This window comes from Aquarana catesbeiana, linkage group LG07, assembly GCF_042186555.1.
Source record: "Aquarana catesbeiana isolate 2022-GZ linkage group LG07, ASM4218655v1, whole genome shotgun sequence".
Taxonomy (NCBI): domain Eukaryota; kingdom Metazoa; phylum Chordata; class Amphibia; order Anura; family Ranidae; genus Aquarana; species Aquarana catesbeiana.
This window is the reverse complement of record NC_133330.1, coordinates 87522342-87542214: the sequence shown is the minus strand read 5'-3', so window position 1 is coordinate 87542214 and position 19873 is coordinate 87522342. Positions and strand designations below refer to the sequence as shown.

The 19873-nt window shown below is 46.2% G+C and overlaps 1 protein-coding gene across 2 annotated transcripts in view; it reads right to left on the bottom strand.

Moving 5' to 3' along the window:
• NEK4 (NIMA related kinase 4) overlaps positions 1 to 19873 on the bottom strand; it is a 158168-nt gene that overhangs the window by 17240 nt on the left and 121055 nt on the right. For both annotated transcript variants that reach the window (XM_073592425.1, XM_073592424.1), the window contains one exon: positions 14215 to 14414. In XM_073592425.1, the coding sequence (XP_073448526.1) occupies positions 14215 to 14414 (200 nt within the window). The remainder of the gene's footprint in view (positions 1 to 14214; positions 14415 to 19873) is intronic.

Genomic DNA, 19873 nt, shown 5'->3' with positions numbered 1-19873 from the left:
TTTTCCAAGGTGAAGTGTAAAGATGTTAGGGGAGATATCTCACAGCTTTAAAGCAATCATTGTTAGTAAGCTGGTGATAAGCAGTTCATGCTGATCAAACTATACACTGGGAAGACAGAGTGACAACACGATCGGACTTTTTGACAACAAACATGCAAATTAGCTGTTTTGGGGCAACATCCAACTGTGTGTACGCTCCATCGGACAAACACTTTTGGTTTTCATCGGACTTTTGTTGACTGTGCGAACGGACAAAACTTTCCGGCATCAAAAGTCCAATGGAGCAAAGTCCGATCGTGTGAACACAAAGCTATCGGACTTTTGTACAAACTACAGTACCTTCCCGCTGTTTCTTGGTGACAGGGTACTGTACATCTCGCGCTGGCTGCAACAGGAAAAACACATTTTCCTATTGCAGCGAGAGAGAATTCCCCTCTGGGAGCATACTAGGCCTTTAGGTCTGGTATGGATTTTAAGGGGAACCTCCTACGCCAAAAAAACGGCGTGGGGGGTCCCCCCCAAAATCCATACCAGACCCTTATCCGAGCACGCAGCCCAGCCGGTCAGGAAAGGGGGTGGGGACGAGCGAGCGCCCCCCCCCCTCTCGAACCGTACCAGGCCGCATGCCCTCAACATGGGGGGTGAGCACTTTGGGGCGGTGGGGGCGCCCTGAGGTCCCCCGCCACCTCAAAGCACCTTGTCCCCATGCTGATGTGGACAAGGGCCTCTTCCCGACAACCCTGGCCGTTGGTTGTCGGGGTCTGCGGACGGAGGGCTTATCGGAATCCGGGAGCCCCCTGTAATAAGGGGGCCCCCAGATCCCGGTCCCCACCCTATGTGAATGAGTATGGGGTACATCGTACCCCTACCCATTCACCAGGGGGAAAAATAGGATTTTTTAAAACAGCTTACCTGTAAAATCCTTTTCTTTCGAAGGACATCACGGGATACAGAGCCACAGTAATTACTTATGGGTTATATAGGTATCACTGGTGATTGGACACTGGCACACCCTATCAGGAAGTTCAACCCCCTATATAATCCCTCCCCCTTGCAGGGATACCTCAGTTTTGTAGCCAAGCAATATAGTGTATTAGAAGAGGGGCGGGACCTCTGTGTCCCGTGATGTCCTTCGAAAGAAAAGGATTTTACAGGTAAGCTGTTTTAAAAAATCCTATTTTCTTTCTCGAACATCACGGGACACAGAGCCACAGTAATTACTGATGGGATGTCCCAGAGCAATGCTACCTGAGGGGGGGGAACCACGACCAAGTAGGGTGCAATCAGACCTGAGGACCCTGTACCGCTGCCTGCAGCACACTACGCCCAAAGGCGATATCCTCATGCCTTCTAACATCCACCTGATAGAATCTGGTGAATGTATGAACTGAAGACCAGGTTGCGGCCTTGCAGATTTGAGCCATAGAGGCCCGGTGATGCACTGCCCAAGAAGCACCAATAGCCCTTGTGGAATGTGCCCTGATCTGAAACGGAGGAATCTTCTGTTTCAAACCGTAAGCTTGAATGATCAACTGTCGAATCCATTTAGAAATGGTAGCTTTTGATGCTGCCTGTCCTCTATTGGGACCCTCTGGCAGCACAAACAAAACATCAGTCTTGCGGATCTGAGTAGTTGCCCCTAGATAGGCCTTAACTGCTCTTACTACATCCAACGAATGTAGAGATCTCTCTTCCGGAGAACAGGGATCTGGAAAAAAGGAAGGTAGAACAATGTCTTGGTTTAAATGAAAATCAGAAACCACCTTCGGTAAAAAACTAGGATGAGGGCGTAGTACCACTCTATCTTTGAGTATAATCAAATAAGGCTCCTTACAGGAAAGAGCTGCTAATTCTGATACTCTTCTAGCAGAAGAGATGGCCACCAGAAAAATTAATTTCCTTGTCAACAAGACCAAAGGAATCTGACTTATTGGTTCAAAAGGCTGTTTCTGTAACACAGCCAGGACCAAAATTCAAGTCCCAGGGGTTTAGGGGCGCTTTAACCGGAGGATTAAGACACTTCACCCCCTACATGAAGTTTCGGGCCAAAGAATGCGAAGCAAGTGGCCGCTGAAATAATACTGATAAAGCAGAAACCTGGCCCTTGATGGTACTCAAGGCCAGCTTCATCTCTAATCCCATCTGTAGAAAATCAAGGATTCTACCTATGACATATTTCCTGGGATGCCAACCTCTGGATTCACACCAGGTTATATAAGCCTTCCAGACTCTATGATAAATCATCCTGGAAGCTGGCTTCCTTGCATTAATCAAGGTAGATCTGAGAGCCCACGACTCTTCAGAACGTGGGTCTCAATAGCCAAACTGTCAAATTTAGCGTTTGTAAGGCAGGATGGAACACTGGACCTTGAGATAACAGGTCTGGGCGTACCGGTAGGGTCCACGGGGAACCCACCATCATCCTTACTATTTCTGCATACCAAGTCCTTCTGGGCCAAGCGGGGGCCACCAGAAGTACCGACTTCCTTTCCTGCCTGATCCTGCGAAGGAGTCGTGGTAGTAGCAGAATAGGCGGGAATGCGTAAATCAGTGAGAACCGATGCCACGGAATCACCAACGCATCCGTCCCGCATGCAAGAGGATCTTTTGTCCTTGCCACAAATCTGTCTATCTTTTTGTTGAATCGGGATGCAAAGAGATCTACATCTGGAACCCCCCATCTTTGGCATATGGCCCAAAAGACGTCGGGATGCAGAGACCATTCCCCTGGAAGTAACTGCTGGCCACTTAGATAGTCCGCCTGCCAATTTTCTATTCCCGGGATGAAAACTGCTGATATGCATGGCACATGCATCTCTGCCCAGACTAAGATCTGGTTCACCTCTTTTTGAGCAGCTCGGCTCCGGGTGCCTCCCTGATGATTGACATAAGCCACTGCTGTGGCATTGTCGGACTGGATCCTGACCGGACAACCCTGTAGCCTGATAGTCCAGGCTTTTAGAGCTAGATGTATCGCCCGGATCTCCAGAATGTTGATGGGTAAGGTCCTCTCTGTCTTGGACCATACCCCTTGGACCGCAGCCTGTTCCAGAACTGCTCCCCAACCTGACAGACTGGCATCTGTTGTTACCAACGTCCAGGTAACCGGTAGAAAGGATTTCCCCTTCTGCAGGTTTTCGGGTATGAGCCACCAATTGAGGCTCTGACGCACCGCATGCGACAGGTGCATCGGAAAGTCTAATGCCTGAACCTTCTTGTTCCAGGTCGACAGAATACTGTGTTGCAGCATTCTTGAGTGAAACTGAGCATAGGGAACTGCTTCGAATGGAGACACCATCTTCCCTAGTAGCCTCATACAAAGGCGGACTGAGGGACCCTTCTTGGTCCTTACTGTCAGAATCAGCTCTCTCAAAGCAGTGATCTTTGCCTGGGGTAGAAATATTTTCTCCTGGCTTGTATCTATAATCAGACCTAAATACTCCAGTCTTCTTACTGGTTTTAGGAAAGACTTTTCTAAGTTGAGGATCCAACCCAGGTGTTCTAGATACCTGACCGTGGTCCTCAAGTTTCCCTTCAAAGAGGCTACCGACCAGTCTATCAAGAGCAGGTCGTCTAGGTATGCTGACAGCTATACCCTGAGCCCTTAATCTGGCCAGAGGAGGAGCCAAGATCTTTGTGAACACTCGAGGTGCAGTGGCTATCCCGAAAGGCAGAGCCACAAACTGGAAATGGCGCCCTCCTACCTCGAAGCGCAGAAACTTCTGATGAGCAGGAAAAATGGGCACATGCAGATATGCATCTCTGATGTCTATTGATGCCAGAAATTCTCCTCCCTGCAGGGTGGGAACTACTGTTCGAATTGATTCCATGCGGAAGGATTGAATCCTTAGGAATCGGTTCAGATCCCTTAAGTCCAAAATGGGCCTGACATCCCCATTTGGCTTTTGGACCGTAAAAAGGTTGGAATAGAAGCCCAATCCCTGGTCCTTTGCGGGAACTATCATAATGACCTCCTGCAACAAAAGTCGCTCTAACGCTAGAAGGAGCGACTGCTTCTTCTCTGGGTCTCTGGGAACATTTGATCTGAGGAACCGAGGAGAGGGGAATTCCTGAAACTCCAGCTTGTACCCTAAGGTTACCGTGGAGATTACCCATCTGTCCTGGAAGTCCTCCTGCCAGAGCTCTGAGAACTGTCGCAGTCTTCCCCCCACTCGAGTGAGCGGGGGCGCCCCCTCATGCAGAGGTCTTAGTGTTTTGCCTAGTAGGCTTCTTTCCCCAGGACTTCTTTTGTCCCTGGGGTTGACTCTTGTCTCTGGACCCCGATGGAGGCGGCCGTCGACACTGCCTGGAGGCTGAAGCCCCCGGCGCTGGGGAAAGAGTCCGTTTGAAAGAGGGACGCTTACTCTTCTTCTTGACAGGTAAGAGAGTGCTTTTCCCACAAGAGATTCTCTTGATATAGTTATCCAAGTCCTCTCCAAACAACCTTGCACCACGAAATGGAAACCCAGCCAGTAGCTTCTTACATGGTGCTTCGGCTGACCAATTTTTCAACCATAGGATTCTACGTATATGCACCAACCCCAGTGAAAGACGGGAGGTTTGCACGATAGAATCTCTAATGGCGTCAACCACAAAGCATAAGGCCGCTGGAAGGTTAGCAAACCCCTGGGCCTGCTGTTCAGGTAATACTTTGATGACCTGCTTAACATGGTCTCTTAAGTATTGACAGACTCCAATCGCTGCTACTGCAGGTTGGGCCACTGATCCTGCTAAGGAGAAAACATCCTTCAATAGGGATTCCATCCTTTTATCTACAGGATCCCTGAGCATCTGAGCATTGTCTACAGGACAAGTCAGGCTATTATTTACGGAGGAAATGGCGGCATCAATAGCCGGTATTCCCCACATTTTGATAAACTTTTCTTCCATCGGATAAAGTGTTGAAAACTTTCTCGGCGGAAAAAAACGTTTGTCTGGGTGATCCCACTCAGAATAAATAAGCTTTTCAAGTAAAGTATGAACAGGAAAAGCATGTGCTGCTTGGAAAGGTTTCAGTGACCCCAAAGCAGAAGAGGATTCTTTAGCAGTTTCAGGTATGGGCAACTTAAATGTGGAGCGGACCAATCCAGTGAGGATCTGCACTAAGACTTTCTCCTCTTGGGAAGTCGCAGAGGGTCCCTCTCCACCTGAATCCTCCGAAGAGGAATCATCCATCCCATCCCGATCCTCTGAAAGGGATTCATCTCCTTTATCCCAGAGCTCCTCTGTCTGAGGGTCTTGGGGAACAGAGGAAAGCCTAGTGCGTTTTCTTCCACTGAGTGAAGACGTAATCACGGCCATTAATCTTTCCTCTAGACCATTAATGGTTGAGGAAAAAACCTCTTGTGTAATATATACAGGGGCTGAAGTGCCAGAAGCAGGTGTAGCCCCTGACCCCGATGGCTCTCCCTGTCTAGCCGTCCCTGGCCCATCTTTAGGGGGGGAGGATGCTGCCGACAGGGGGCCCTCAGAACCTGAACGAGATCCCCTAGTGTCTCTGGTTCCTGGGGTGCTTGAACCTCTTCTACCCATAGTGCAAAGCAACAAGGTGTGAGGTATACAAATGAACACTGCCTGCTGAGCGATGTAGTCTGGCTAAAAGCCTTGCTACCCAATGCTCAGTCTGGTGTTACTTCAGTAAATGCTGCCTAGGAGAATGCCTGTGTCCCACCTTACATGCGACCGTCAGCTCTGTGTCTCTCAGAAGGCTGAGTGCACCTGTACAGAGTGCCTTTAATAGCCTGCAGCTGGCCTGAGTGGGAGTCTAAGCACTCTGTGCTGACATCCCGCCCCCTCCCCTAGAGTTTTGAAAAAAACGAGCGCTTCCCGCGCTGCCGACTCTCCTGTCATGCTTCCGGAGAAAGGCTGGGGATGGGGGGGGGGGGGAGGGAGGGAGGCTGGTAACAAGATCTGCCTGAACGGCTATCTTGAGAGATGGTGGCCATTAGGCCGCAGAGCCCGGGTGGTATAACCACTTTCTAGACCCCTGTGGCCCCTCTCTAGCCTGGGGGGGAACATTCAAACATGAGAAATCCCCCTTTCCACCTTACCTGCTTGCAGCCTGCTTGAGACGCTGGGACATAAACAGCGATTACAACACCTGAGACAGAGTCAGCATGTGTAGGTTTGTGCTCTTGGCAGCCCCCGGTGGTCACAATAGGCATAGCATGCATTTACCTTAACCACTTCAATACCAGGCACTTAGACACCTTCCCGCCCAGCCCAATTTTCACCTTTCAGCGCTGTTGCAGTTTGAATGACAATTGCGCGGTCATGCTACACTGTACCCAAACACATTTTTTATCATTTTGTTCCCACAAATAGAGCTTTCTTTTGGTGGTATTTGATCACCTCTGCGGTTTTTATTTTTTGCGCAACAAATAAAAAAAGACCGAAAATTTCGAAAAAAAACAAGTTTTTCTTTGTTTCTGTTAATTTTTTTTGTAAATAAGTACGCTTTCTCCTTCAATAATGGGCACTGATACGGCGGCACAGATGGGCACTGATACGGCGGCACTGATGGGCACCGATGAGGTGGCACCAATGAGGTGGCACTGATGAGGTGGCACTAACGGGCACTGATGATGGGCACTGATAGGCGGCACTGATAGGTGGCACTGATATGCGGCACTGATGGGCACTCATAGGTGGCACCGATGGGCACACATAGGCGGCACTGATGGGCACCGATGAGGTGGCACCAATGAGGTGGCACTAACGGGCACTGATGATGGGCACTGATAGGCGGCACTGATAGGTGGCACTGATAGGTGGCACTGGTATGCGGCACTGATGGGCACTCATAGGTGGCACCGATGGGCACACATAGGCGGCACTGATGGGCACTCGTAGGTGGCATTGATTGGTATATATGGGTGGTACTGATGGGTACGTATGTGTGGCACTGATGTGTGGCACTGATGGGCACTGATAGGTGGGCACTGATGGGCACTGACAGGTGGCACTGATGGGCAATGACAGGTGGCACAGATGGGCAATGACAGGTGGCACAGATGGGCAATGACAGGTGGCACTGATAGAGCATTGCTGGGCAGATCTGGGCATATCATGGACATAATAGTGCCAATCAGTGCCCATTTGTGGGCACTGATTGGCACAGATTGGGCACATGTGGATGGCCATGGGGTACATACCTGGCCATCCACGTTGCCCCTTCCCTGGTGGTCCTAGTGGCATCCCTGGTAGTCCAGTGGGGTGATCTGAGGGGGGCTGTGCTGATAAACAATCAGCGCAGACCCCCCCTGCCAGGAGAGCCGCCGATCGGCTCTCCTCTACTTGCGTCTGTCAGACGCGAGTGAGGAAGAGCCGATCAACGGCTCTTCCTATTGACAGCGTGATCAGCCGTGATTGGACACGGCTGATCACGTGGTAAAGAGCCTCCGTCGGAGGCTTTTTACCAAGATCAGTGTAGCGGTGTGTCAGACTGACACACCGCTCCACCGATCGCCGCGATGCGCGCCCCCGGGGGCGCGCTGCGGCATGTTATCCTGCTGGACGTCATATGACGTCCAGTCAGGATAACACAACCACTTCCCGGACGTCAATCCGCTATAGGGCGGGCGGGAAGTGGTTAAAGGAGAAAAGCCACTAGAACTCAAAAATTCTGTGGAATCTCCTCTTACCTTATCCAGCCGCAGGGTGCTGTTTACACAGACCCAATCTTCACCTCTCACGGTGGGCTCCGTTTGAAAAAACCGTCAGAGACTGGGGCCCCCATCAGTAGGGGGATCCAACAGTTCTGGGACCGTAAAGCACCTCGCCAGAAATTAGGAAGTTTAAAGCCATTTTCTGATCTGCGGGGTCCAGCTCTCTAAAAAGAGAAGCATTACGGGTAAAACCTCGTTTCTCCGGACACGAGGCCCGGGTACCATTCAATTCGGCCATGAAAAGACACTTTGAATGGATCCGGTTCGCCTGGCTTGCCCCAGTATAGGATCTTAGGATATTCCGTTTGGAGCTCAGCACAGGATATCTTTACACGTCCATCACCTAAGACACTGGCGTAAAAACTGAGGTATCCCTGCAAGGGGGAGGGATTATATAGGGGGTTGAACTTCCTGATAGGGTGTGCCAGTGTCCAATCACCAGTGATACCTATATAACCCATCAGTAATTACTGTGGCTCTGTGTCCCCTGATGTTCGAGAAAGAAAGTGTCAATAAAAAAAAACAAAACACACTAGACAGGTTTTTAAAGTAATTTATTAGGCAGCTCCGGGGGTCTTCTTCCAACTTCGGGGGTCTTCTTCCGACTTCTCCGCTCTCTCTGGCCTCTTCTCCCGGTGTCCGGTTTTTCTCCCGGTGTCCGGTTCTTCTCCCGCTCTTCTGCCGGGCTCCTCCGCTATCTTCTGCTCTTTTGCTAGCGGTGGCCTGGTCTTCTCCGTTGTCTTGTTCCCTCTTCTCTTCTTCCGATGTTGACACAACGCTGTCTCCCGCTGTAATGCTGTGTGCGAGGTGCGCGACGACTTATATAGGCATGGGGAGTGGTCACCGGGTGATGTCACCCGGTGACCCCGCCCCCTTATGACGTCACAGCCCCGGGGCATGATGGGACTGTTTTTTTTGGCGTAGGGGGTTCCCCTTAAAATCCATACCAGACCTAAGGACCTGGTATGCCCCTGGAAGGGAACCCATGCCGGTTTTTTATTTAAAATTTGGCGTGGAGTTCCCCCTCATGATTCATACCAAACACCTGTCAGCAGTGCTTGTCGCTCATCGCGAAAGGATAAAACACATTTTTCCTTTCCCGATGAGCGAGCCGGCTCCCGCGGTGGGGCTCGCAGGTGTCAAATCTCGCCGATACAGAAGTTGACCAAAGGGTGGAAGTAAAGAGCTGAAAAACCACGTGATTTGGTGAAAGTTGGATGAAAAAGTCCTGTCGTGTGTATGCTTAATTAGTTTAAGGCCAACGCCCTTTGTACAAAAATCCACGGGAAAGTTTGTACAAAGTCCTATTGTGTGTATGAGGCTTTAGAATCTGGATCTGTGAACACCTGAGAGATATTAAAAAACCTCCTGGCAAAGACAAAAAAGAAAAAGACAAAGAGAATCCCCTAGCTCAACATTTTAAAGAATGCTATGCAAGGAAAACAAATGGACTTAAAATAAAGGGGATTTTTGCACTGAACTTGTCCCCTAGAAGAGGAGACTTTGATAAAGTTCTTCTATGTAAAGAAAAATACTGGATATATAATTTAAATACCTGAATACCAAAGGGCCTGAACATAGGCCTATAGAGGATTATAAGATTCTACATTCTAAGAAAAAAATTTATTTTTAAATAATTCTAAAAAAACCGTGGAAATATCTGTAACTTGGAGCAAGATATTTTATTAAAAAAAAAAATAAAATCTTACTATCATCTAATAAATCTAATCTAATAAACGTCTGTGCATTGTATCTCAGCTTACTCTTGAAATATTAAAGGGGTTGTAAAGTTAAAAGTTTTTTCACCTTAATGCATTCTATGCATTAAGGTGAAAAAACATCCGACAATACCGCCCCCCCCCCCCCCCCGCTTTACTTACCTGACCCCTCGAAAGTCGCCGAGGGGTCAATCACATCCAATGACGCAGCACGCCTGGGGGCGGGGCCGAGTGATACAGTGAGCGGCTATGGCCGCCGGCTGTATCACGGGAGAGCGCACACGCTCGCATGAAAGTGTTGAGTCCTTGCGGGGGGGAGCCGAGACAGCCGCCGAGGGACCCCAGAAGACCAGGTTCGGGGCCACTCTGTGCAAAACGAGCTGCACAGTGGAGGTAAGTATAACATGTTTGTGATTTAAAAAAAAAAATAGCTTTAGTGATCCTTTAACTGGTGTCTCTTCTGAAATGTCAACTTGATCTCTCCACAGTGGTTCATTTGTTGCAACTATAGTAGCAAACTCTATGAGAATATTAGAAAAGATTACAATGTTTCTAATCTGGTATCTTTAAACTAGCTATATTTGAAGTACAATTGGTAAAGATGGCCACTCGAGGGAGCCAACAGCTATAAAGAACCCTTAAGGCCCCATTCACACCTGAGTGTCGCATTTTCAGGCAGAAAGTCGCGCAATTTTACAGCGTTTTTGCCACGGTTTTTACCGCGTTTTGCCACAATTCTGTACAGGTCAAAAAGTCACCAATGCAAAAAGCAGAAAAACGCCCAAATCTGCCTAAAAAAAAAGTTTCAGAACTTGTTTGAGCTTCTGGCGTTTTGGGGCTTCTGGCTTCAGGCATTTTGGAGTGGAGATGTGAACCATCTCCATAAAGAATAATTGATTTTTTCCCCTCCAGCGTTTTGTAGCTTGAGGCTTCAAGCTACAAAACGCTCAGGTGTGAATGGGGCCTAAGGGAGATGTAAAGGCAGAAGTTTTTTTTTATCTTAATGTATTCTATTCATTAAGATAAAAAGACATGCAGCCTCCCCAGCACCCTAATTACTTACCTGAGCCCCATCTCTCTCCAGCGATGTCCACAAATGTCTAAGCCGTCCGGGACACTCCTCCTGATTGGCTGAGACACAGCAGCGGCGCCATTGGCTCCTGTGGCTGCCAAAGTTCAGTCAGCCAATCAGGGGGGAGGGGCTCCGTGTGTCTGAATGGACACACAGAGCTGTGACTCCACTCCATTGCCCCCTTAGTAAGCTGCTGACTGTGGGGGCATTCAATAGGAGGGAGGGGCCAGGAGCAGCAAAGCGAAACCCGAGAAGAGGAGGATCGGGGCTGCTTTGTGCAAAACCAACTGCACAGAAGAGGTAAGTATGACATGTTTGTTATTTATTTTTTTTTTAAAACAAGACTTTACAATCACTTTAAATAGAGCTCTTTCAAACCATATGGTTAACTTGACCTATTGAAGTCATGATGATTTAACACTAGAGGGAGTTTACAAAATACCCGCACTCAATGAGTATATAAGAAACATCCAAATATTTCCTCCCTGTTCTGAAGAAGTCCACTGATTGGCAAACGAAACGCATGCGTCAACAGTGACGGCCTGTCCATAGGGGGCGCATGGTCTGTTCACAAAAAAAGTGGTCACTTTAAGAGTGACAAGGCAAACGGCGCTCTATGGGAAGCTTCTCAGCTGATTGCAAGCTGGGAAGCCGATTTGACCGTGTTTAGGGCATGTTCGGGGCGCAAGCGATGCGCCTGCAAAAACTCCCACTCTACAGTGATTTGTCTCCGTCCTCTAGTGCATTATTTCTATTGACGGGGACCGGAGGATGGTGGGCGGTGCTTTTTGCGTCACCACTTCCGGTTTCCCGGCTCACTGTACTAGTGTGCTGTGGACAGCAAGGGGTGCGTTGCCGCTATCTCGCAGAACCGGACTGGAGTTTTTTCCTTATTCACCTCCCTGGGGATCGCTGACCCTTCACAGCATGAGACTGAATTCCCCTGAAGCAGCCAGCAACAGAGGATGTCACCATCACAGTGAGTGTGTGGAATGGCCAGCCTCTGCCCTTTACATAAAGGGCAGATAAGACTGTGAGAGTAAGGGATAGGGGGAACAAGTGCACTGTGTGTCTATAGAGAGGTGAGACGATGAAGCCAGCAATGTGTGTGCAGCTTCTCACTTTCTCCACTTCCCCCTCTTCCTAACCTCCCTGTTTGGAATGTGTGGCGTACTGGAAGACTCATACCTGGCTGTGAGGGGACCATGAACAAGTCCTTAGGAGGGGAGGGGGGGTTGTACATGTCTACTGCCTGTGTGTGTGCTACACCAATACATGGGAGAATGCTGGTTGCATGCTAAGAGACCCCTCCACCACTGTATACACAGCATGTCACAATACACAGGGACCCCAATAGATAGACCGTCCCCGACCTGGACACCAGTCCCTCTCCTTCACCCACTATTGTGTATGGCATTGTCTAGGTCCCGGTTTAACCACTTCAGCTTTGGAAGATTTACCCTTCTTCATGATCAGGCCATTTTTTGCAATACGTTATTTTAACTGACAATTGCGCAGTCCTGCGACGATGTACTCATATAATATTTATGTTCTTTTTTACCCACAAATAGAGCTTTCTTTTGGTGGTATTTGATCACTTCTGCATTTTTAATTTTTTGCGCTATGAACAAAAAAAAGAGCGACAAATTTGAAAAAAAAAACAAAACAATGGAGTGAAGTGGACGGGCCGCCACTACCAGGGACACTCCACTTCAGGTGTGAATGGGCGTGTCACTCTAACATGAGCTTTTTGCCGTGTTTTTCATGCGACAGCATATGACAAACGTGCCAAAAAAAATCAGGGATGTAGTGACAGTCCAGGCTGGAGGCTCTGTTTGCAGGTAAGGACCTTGGAGAGATTTCTTTGCGCCCCCCTCCCTAAATTTTTTATCACTAGCCACCACTGCGCATCAATGGAGTGAGGTCGTTACACCTGAATGTGGAACCAGCGTGTCTCCATGCCAATCTACACACATTCACAGAGCAGCAAATATCTGGCCGGCTTTACACATATTATGTGATGGTATCTCAGCAATCGGGACAGAGGCATTGGAGAGACTGACAGCTGCTTTGATCTGGCATTCTCTAACCATAAGCAACTTGGCCAACTGTGTGAGAAGTGCCGGAAACCTGAACTGTGCAAAAGAGGTAGAGCAGTAAGCAAACTAAACCTTACAGCAGTATTACAAGCATCTGCAGCTCTGCTTATTTCTGCCATGCTTCCTTCCATCTTGCTTATATTCACGCTATGCTAGTTTGGCACTTAAAAACTATAAACAACCTCGGGTAATACAGAGAAATACTGGAGACATGAGCCGTGTGAGGAAGGTAGAAACACCTCATAGGAGTAGGAACGATCATCTGCAACTCTACATATATATTCACTTTGCTTCCTTCCAATCTATCTCTTTTCATACTTCTCACCGTTTAAAAAAAGGCATAAACTGCTTATCGCCAGATTACTAACAATAAATGCTTTAAAGCTGTGAGATATCTCCCCTAACATCTTTACACTTCACCTTGGAAAATTAGCACTTGGAATGGACTGCCTACATTGAAGCAGCAAGCATTGATAAGATTGAGTAATTGTGCTGTAATTACAGCATCATACATTACATTACATTATTTTGCATAGAACTACTGCTGCTATCTGCTTCTCCAGGATACACTTGTCTGAACTGCGCTCTAATTGAGAGTCTATCTGCTTTTCTATATAGGAGCTACTGTTGAATGAAACTGGGCTGAAATATGGTTCTGAATGAACACAAACACCCAACATAACTAGTTTGTTATACACGGCTCCATTTCGTACTAGCAATCACTATGAGCATGAATATATGTTTAATACATATATCTATATTTGAAGCGCTACCTTTACCACTCAGTTGAAGGAGAACTTAATTAAAAGGCTTTTCGAATGTCTAAACTTTGTTCCTTGCGATCCCATTGTTGTTCTAGTGAATCATAGTGGTTATTCAGGACCGTGCTGTGTCATTCTGTTGGTTACTACAGCGAGCATGACACCACCGATTCCCCTGGACACACAATTGGGTTATTATAATATATATATATAATAGTTGCTAACTGTCAGGTGACCAACTCGTACCCTCTATCACCCTGGAAAACCACCAGAATTGATTTTATTATTGTCTGTATGTTTTGTGTTGTTTAATTCTTGGACGGTATTGCACTTTTTCAAGAGAATGTAATTCTACGTAATTTTTTATAATTTTTTCATACTACACTGCTTGGATATTTAATTTTATTTTGTAGTGCCTGCTTTACACAGTCTGTACTACACAACTGTCTTTTTCCATTTTGGCCCTTTTGTCGGGCATCTACCACACCTAACTGGTGATTCAGTGAGTAGTTGACCCCTCAATTACTGGGTGATATTCACCTATCTTTTTGTATTTACTCCCAATATTGCAGGAGTAAAAACCAATTATTTTGCATCCTTGCAACAAAGAAGGATGTGGGGGTTGCTAGCTATGAGTTTTTTTTAGCCAAGCCTTTGAGGGGACCTAAATGGCCTACAGGTAAAATAGTAAAATTAATGATGCTTTTACAAAGCTGCACAGATTTTTAATATCTACTGCAGCTCCTTGACTGCATAGGCTATTTTCTGGGAAAGGTGAACTTAGCCTTTATAGGTGTCATTACAGTTTATGCTGCAGACTGAATTGCTACTTGCCTTGAGTGACCCCACAAATATAAACTAATATTTTTCATTAGGAAGGGAATATTGACTCCATACCTGATGGTATGTCTTGGAAAAAGACATCTGCTTGGCCTTCATCAGCTCTTCCATGTAACATTAATGTGTCTCTATATTTCCTGTGGATTCTAAATTCAGCCTGAGGACCCGGTGACAGTTGACCTCTGTCCTTTTCCATGTGTAATGTTTGTGTCATTAGATCGACCAAGTCATTCATATCTCCAGTGTCTGAGCTTTTCCTTAAACCAAAAGGGGAAAAAAGATTTAATTGTGGTCATAAGAGTACATTGGTAATATGCCTTATGGCCTTTTAATTGGTTTTGGTGATCAAAGTTTAGAAAGATTATGAATATAGTATTCAGGAAAATACTGCCAAGATTTTAGACATCACCATCTTTGCCATAAGAGATATGTAAAAAAAAAAAAAAAAAAAAAAGTAAAAAATTTAACCAAACCTTTGCACATAAAATTGAAATTATAAATCAATAAAGCATGTTTTCACTTGCATTATAATGCAGTAAGATGTTTTTGGATCTGCATGACAAAGTAATATTGAAATAGCTGAGGTGGTTTGAGTAAACAGTGCTCTAGTACCCCAGGGCTGCAACAGTAGATTTATCACAAATTAAGCATTTAAAGTAAAGCTGTCATTAGAGAAGTATGGGGTTTTCACTGTGGCATCTATCTTAAAACGCCAATTACTTAGCCGTTTCTGGCAGCAAAACATCAGATTCACAAAATGTTTAATCAAACCCCTGCACACTGCTATAGCCACTATAGATTATATTTGTTTGCACTTATTGCAATAAATGCTGAAGCTGGCCAACAAGCACTCTATGGCTAGTCCCTACATTACTGTGCAAAATGCCAAAAACTGACTAGCTCGCTTTGTTTTTGTTTTGTTTATATGCTTTTTTTGTTTTGTTTTTTAAACTAAGGAATAATTACAATTGGCAAAATAATGCATATATCTTGTGATTTAAAGGGGTTGTAAACCCTCGTGTTTTTTCACCTTAATGCATCCTATGCATTAAGGTGAAAAAACTTCAGACACTATCCAGCCCCCCCTCGTTTTACTCACCTGAGCCCATTCGTTCCCCTCGGCGGAGACGCGCTCTTCCTCTCTGCCCTTTGTCTCGGCTCTTGATTGGATAGATTGATAGCAGCGCAGCCATTGGCTCCCGCTGCTGTCAATCAAATCCAATGACGCGAGCGCTGGGGGCGGGGCAGAGTCCCGCTTTCTGTGTAAATACAAACAGAAGCAGTACTCGGGAGTGTGCCCACACGGGTGTCCACCAAGGAGAGCGTTTCTCCCAACGTGGACACCTGTTGCGGGGAGGAGCTACCAGCGCCACCAGGGGACCCCAGAAGAGGACGGTCGGAGCCACTCTGTGCAAAACGAACTGTACAGTGGAGGCAAGTATGACATGTTTGTTATTTTATTTATTTTTTTAAAACAAGGGTTTACAAACCCTTTAATCAAAGAGAATAAAGGCAAAAAAATGTATCACACTAGTATTGGCAACTTACATTGCATACGGAAAGTATTCACAGCGCTTCACTTTTTCCACATTTTGTTATGTTACAGCCTTATTCCAAAATGGATTACATTCATTATTTTCCTCAAAATTCTACAGACAATACCCCATGACAACAACGTTGTATATATATATATATATATATATATATATATATATATATATATATATTCACATGTACAGTACATAAGTATTCACAGCCTTTGCTCAATACTTTGTTGTTGTAGTAAAGTAGCAGCCTCAAGGCACCACTTACAGCCTCAAGTCTTTTTGATTATGATGCTACAAGGTTGGCACACCTATTTTTGGGCAGATTCCCCCATTCTTCTTTGCAGGACCTCTCAAGCTCCATCAGGTTGGATAGGGAGCGTTGGTGCACGGCCATTTTTAGATCTCTTCAGAGATGTTTAGTCGGGTTGCGGGCGAAGGTTCATCTTCGAACAGGACAACGACCCTAAACACACAGCCAAAATAACAAAGGAGTGGCTACGGAACAACTCTGTGAATGTCCTTGAGTGGCCCACCCAGAGCCCAGACTTCAACCCGATTGAACATACTTTCCGTATGCACTGTAACTCATATTTTTTAAAGCAGTTCTATTGCAATACTTTAGATTTACAGGCTCAAAGAAAGATTATGTATATGAGTGTTAGAAAAATGTAAGAATACTTTTGTGCCAGGTCAGTGACCCAGAAAGCATTAAAGCCTAGGTGTTAGCCTGGCAGCCAGGTAACTGGCATTCTCAAAAGAAGTTAGCAATGGCAGCCTACATAATTCTCAAATGACAGCTTTACTTTACATATAGTGAATTTCCACTTTTGCAGTCAAATTTGAGAGAACCCCACCTATGTTTGTTATGTTTTCCCATTCACACAACATACTCATGGCCCATTGCAGATGGGGCAGACTCCATCAAGTGGATTCGCCTGCTCAATCCCCACTGAGCAGGCAGATGACAGTCTGCTCCGCTATGCAGAGCAGACATGGACACCGCTTGATCTTCTCTATGGAATGGTCAGATTGAAATGACTGCCTGTCCATTTCCATCCGACTGTCATCCGATCCACCAGATGGATGGGGAACGGATCCCCATCTGTCTGTTTTAAGGGGCCCCGATCGGATGCCGGCAAGTGTCAGCAGACACATGTGCGGACATCCGCCGCTCCATAGAGAGATATGGATGGTCCGATCTGGTCCGCCTGAAAAACTGACAGACGGATCTGATCGGTTTGTCAGTGAAACAGTGAAAAAAAAAGAAAAAAAATTGACCTTTTAGAGGTTTCTTAGGGGAAGGTGTTGTGGCAGACTGCAAGCATTTCTGAACAAGTTCAGCATTAGTATGTCCCTATAGAATGGCTAAGGATGCATGCATTTGCCCTTATTAACATGAAACGAAAAATCCATCTTCTAAACATTTTGTTAGGACAGTGTTTAAATCTTGTTTACAACTGATAATGAGATCTTCCAGCACAGTACAGACAGGATTAATAGTGACAAACACAGCTTTACATCCCCATCATAAACAAAGAGAGCTACAGTGCTTTGAAAAAGTATTCACCCCCTCTTGAAATTTTCCACATTTTGTCATGTTACAACCAAAAATGTAAATATATTTTATTGAGATTTTATTTGATAGACCAACACAAAGTGGCACATAATTGTGAAGTGAAAGGAAAATGAAAAATGTTTTTACATTTTTTTTTTTTACAAAATAAATATGTGAAAAGTGTGGCGTGCATTTGTATTCTGCCCCCCAGAGTCAATACTTTGCAGAACCACCTTTCGCTGCAATTACAGCTGAAAGTCTTTTTGGGTATGTCTCTACCAGCTTTGCACATCTAGAGAGTGAGATTTTTGCCCATTCTTCTTTGCAAAATAGCTCAAGCTCTGTCAGATTGGATGGAGAGCATCTGTGAACAGCAACTTTCTTGCCACAGATTCCCAATTGTATTTAGGTCTGGACTTTGACTGGGCCATTCTAACACATGAATATGCTTTGATCTAAACCATTCCATTGTAGCTCTGGCTGTATGTTTAGGGTTGTTGTCCTGCTGGAAGGTGAACAACCGCCCCAGTCTCAAGCCTTTTGCAGACTCTAACAGGGTTTCTTCTAAGATTGCCCTGTATTTGGCTCCATTCATCTTCCCATCAACTCTGACCAGCTTCCCTGTCCCTGCTGAAGAAAAGCATCCCCACAACATGATGCTGCCACACTATGTTTCATGGTGGGGATGGTGTGTTCAGGGTGATGTGCAGTGTTAGTTTTCCGCCATACATAGCGTCTTGCTTTTAGGCCAAAAAATAGGATTTTTTAAAACAGCTTACCTGTAAAATCCTTTTCTTTCGAAGGACATCACGGGACACAGAGCCACAGTAATTACTGATGGGTTATATAGGTATCACTGGTGATTGGACACTGGCACACCCTATCAGAAGGGTTCAACCCCCTATATAATCCCTCCCCCTTGCAGGGATACCTCAGTTTTGTAGCCAAGCAATATAGTGTATTAGAAGAGGGGCGGGACCTCTGTGTCCCGTGATGTCCTTCGAAAGAAAAGGATTTTACAGGTAAGCTGTTTTAAAAAATCCTATTTTCTTTCTCGAACATCACGGGACACAGAGCCACAGTAATTACTGATGGGATGTCCCAGAGCAATGCTACCTGAGGGGGGGGAACCACGACCAAATAGGGTGCAATCAGACCTGAGGACCCTGTACCGCTGCCTGCAGCACACTACGCCCAAAGGCGATATCCTCATGCCTTCTCACATCCACCTGATAGAATCTGGTGAATGTATGAACTGAAGACCAGGTTGCGGCCTTGCGGATTTGAGCCATAGAGGCCCGGTGATGCACTGCCCAAGAAGCACCAATAGCCCTTGTGGAATGTGCCCTGATCTGAAACGGAGGAATCTTCTGTTTCAAACCGTAAGCTTGAATGATCAACTGTCGAATCCATTTAGAAATGGTAGCTTTTGACGCTGCCTGTCCTCTATTGGGACCCTCTGGCAGCACAAACAAAACATCCGTCTTGCGGATCTGAGTAGTTGCCCCTAGATAGGCCTTAACTGCTCTTACTACATCCAACGAATGTAGAGATCTCTCTTCCGGAGAACAGGGATCTGGAAAAAAGGAAGGTAGAACAATGTCTTGGTTTAAATGAAAATCAGAAACCCCCTTCGGTAAAAAACTAGGATGAGGGCGTAGTACCACTCTATCCTTGTGTATAATCAAATAAGGCTCCTTACAGGAAAGAGCTGCTAATTCTGATACTCTTCTAGCAGAAGAGATGGCCACCAGAAAAATTAATTTCCTTGTCAACAAGACCAAAGGAATCTGACTTATTGGTTCAAAAGGCCGTTTCTGTAACACAGCCAAGACCAAATTCAAGTCCCAGGGGTTTAGGGGCGCTTTAACCGGAGGATTAAGACACTTCACCCCCTACATAAAGTTTCGGACCAAAGAATGCGAAGCAAGTGGCCGCTGAAATAATACTGATAAAGCAGAAACCTGGCCCTTGATGGTACTCAAGGCCAGCTTCATCTCTAATCCCATCTGTAGAAAATCAAGGATTCTACCTATGACATATTTCCTGGGATACCAACCTCTGGATTCACACCAGGTTATATAAGCCTTCCAGACTCTATGATAAATCATCCTGGAAGCTGGCTTCCTTGCATTAATCAAGGTAGATCTGAGAGCCCACGACTCTTCAGAACGTGGGTCTCAATAGCCAAACCGTCAAATTTAGCGTTTGTAAGGCAGGATGGAACACTGGACCTTGAGATAACAGGTCTGGGCGTACCGGTAGGGTCCACGGGGAACCCACCGTCATCCTTACTATTTCTGCATACCAAGTCCTTCTGGGCCAAGCGGGGGCCACCAGAAGTACCGACTTCCTTTCCTGCCTGATCCTGCGAAGGAGTCGTGGTAGTAGCAGAATAGGCGGGAATGCGTAAATCAGTGAGAACCGATGCCACGGAATCACCAACGCATCCGTCCCGCATGCAAGAGGATCTTTTGTCCTTGCCACAAATCTGTCTATCTTTTTGTTGAATCGGGATGCAAAGAGATCTACATCTGGAACCCCCCATCTTTGGCATATGGCCCAAAAGACGTCGGGATGCAGAGACCATTCCCCTGGAAGTAACTGCTGGCGA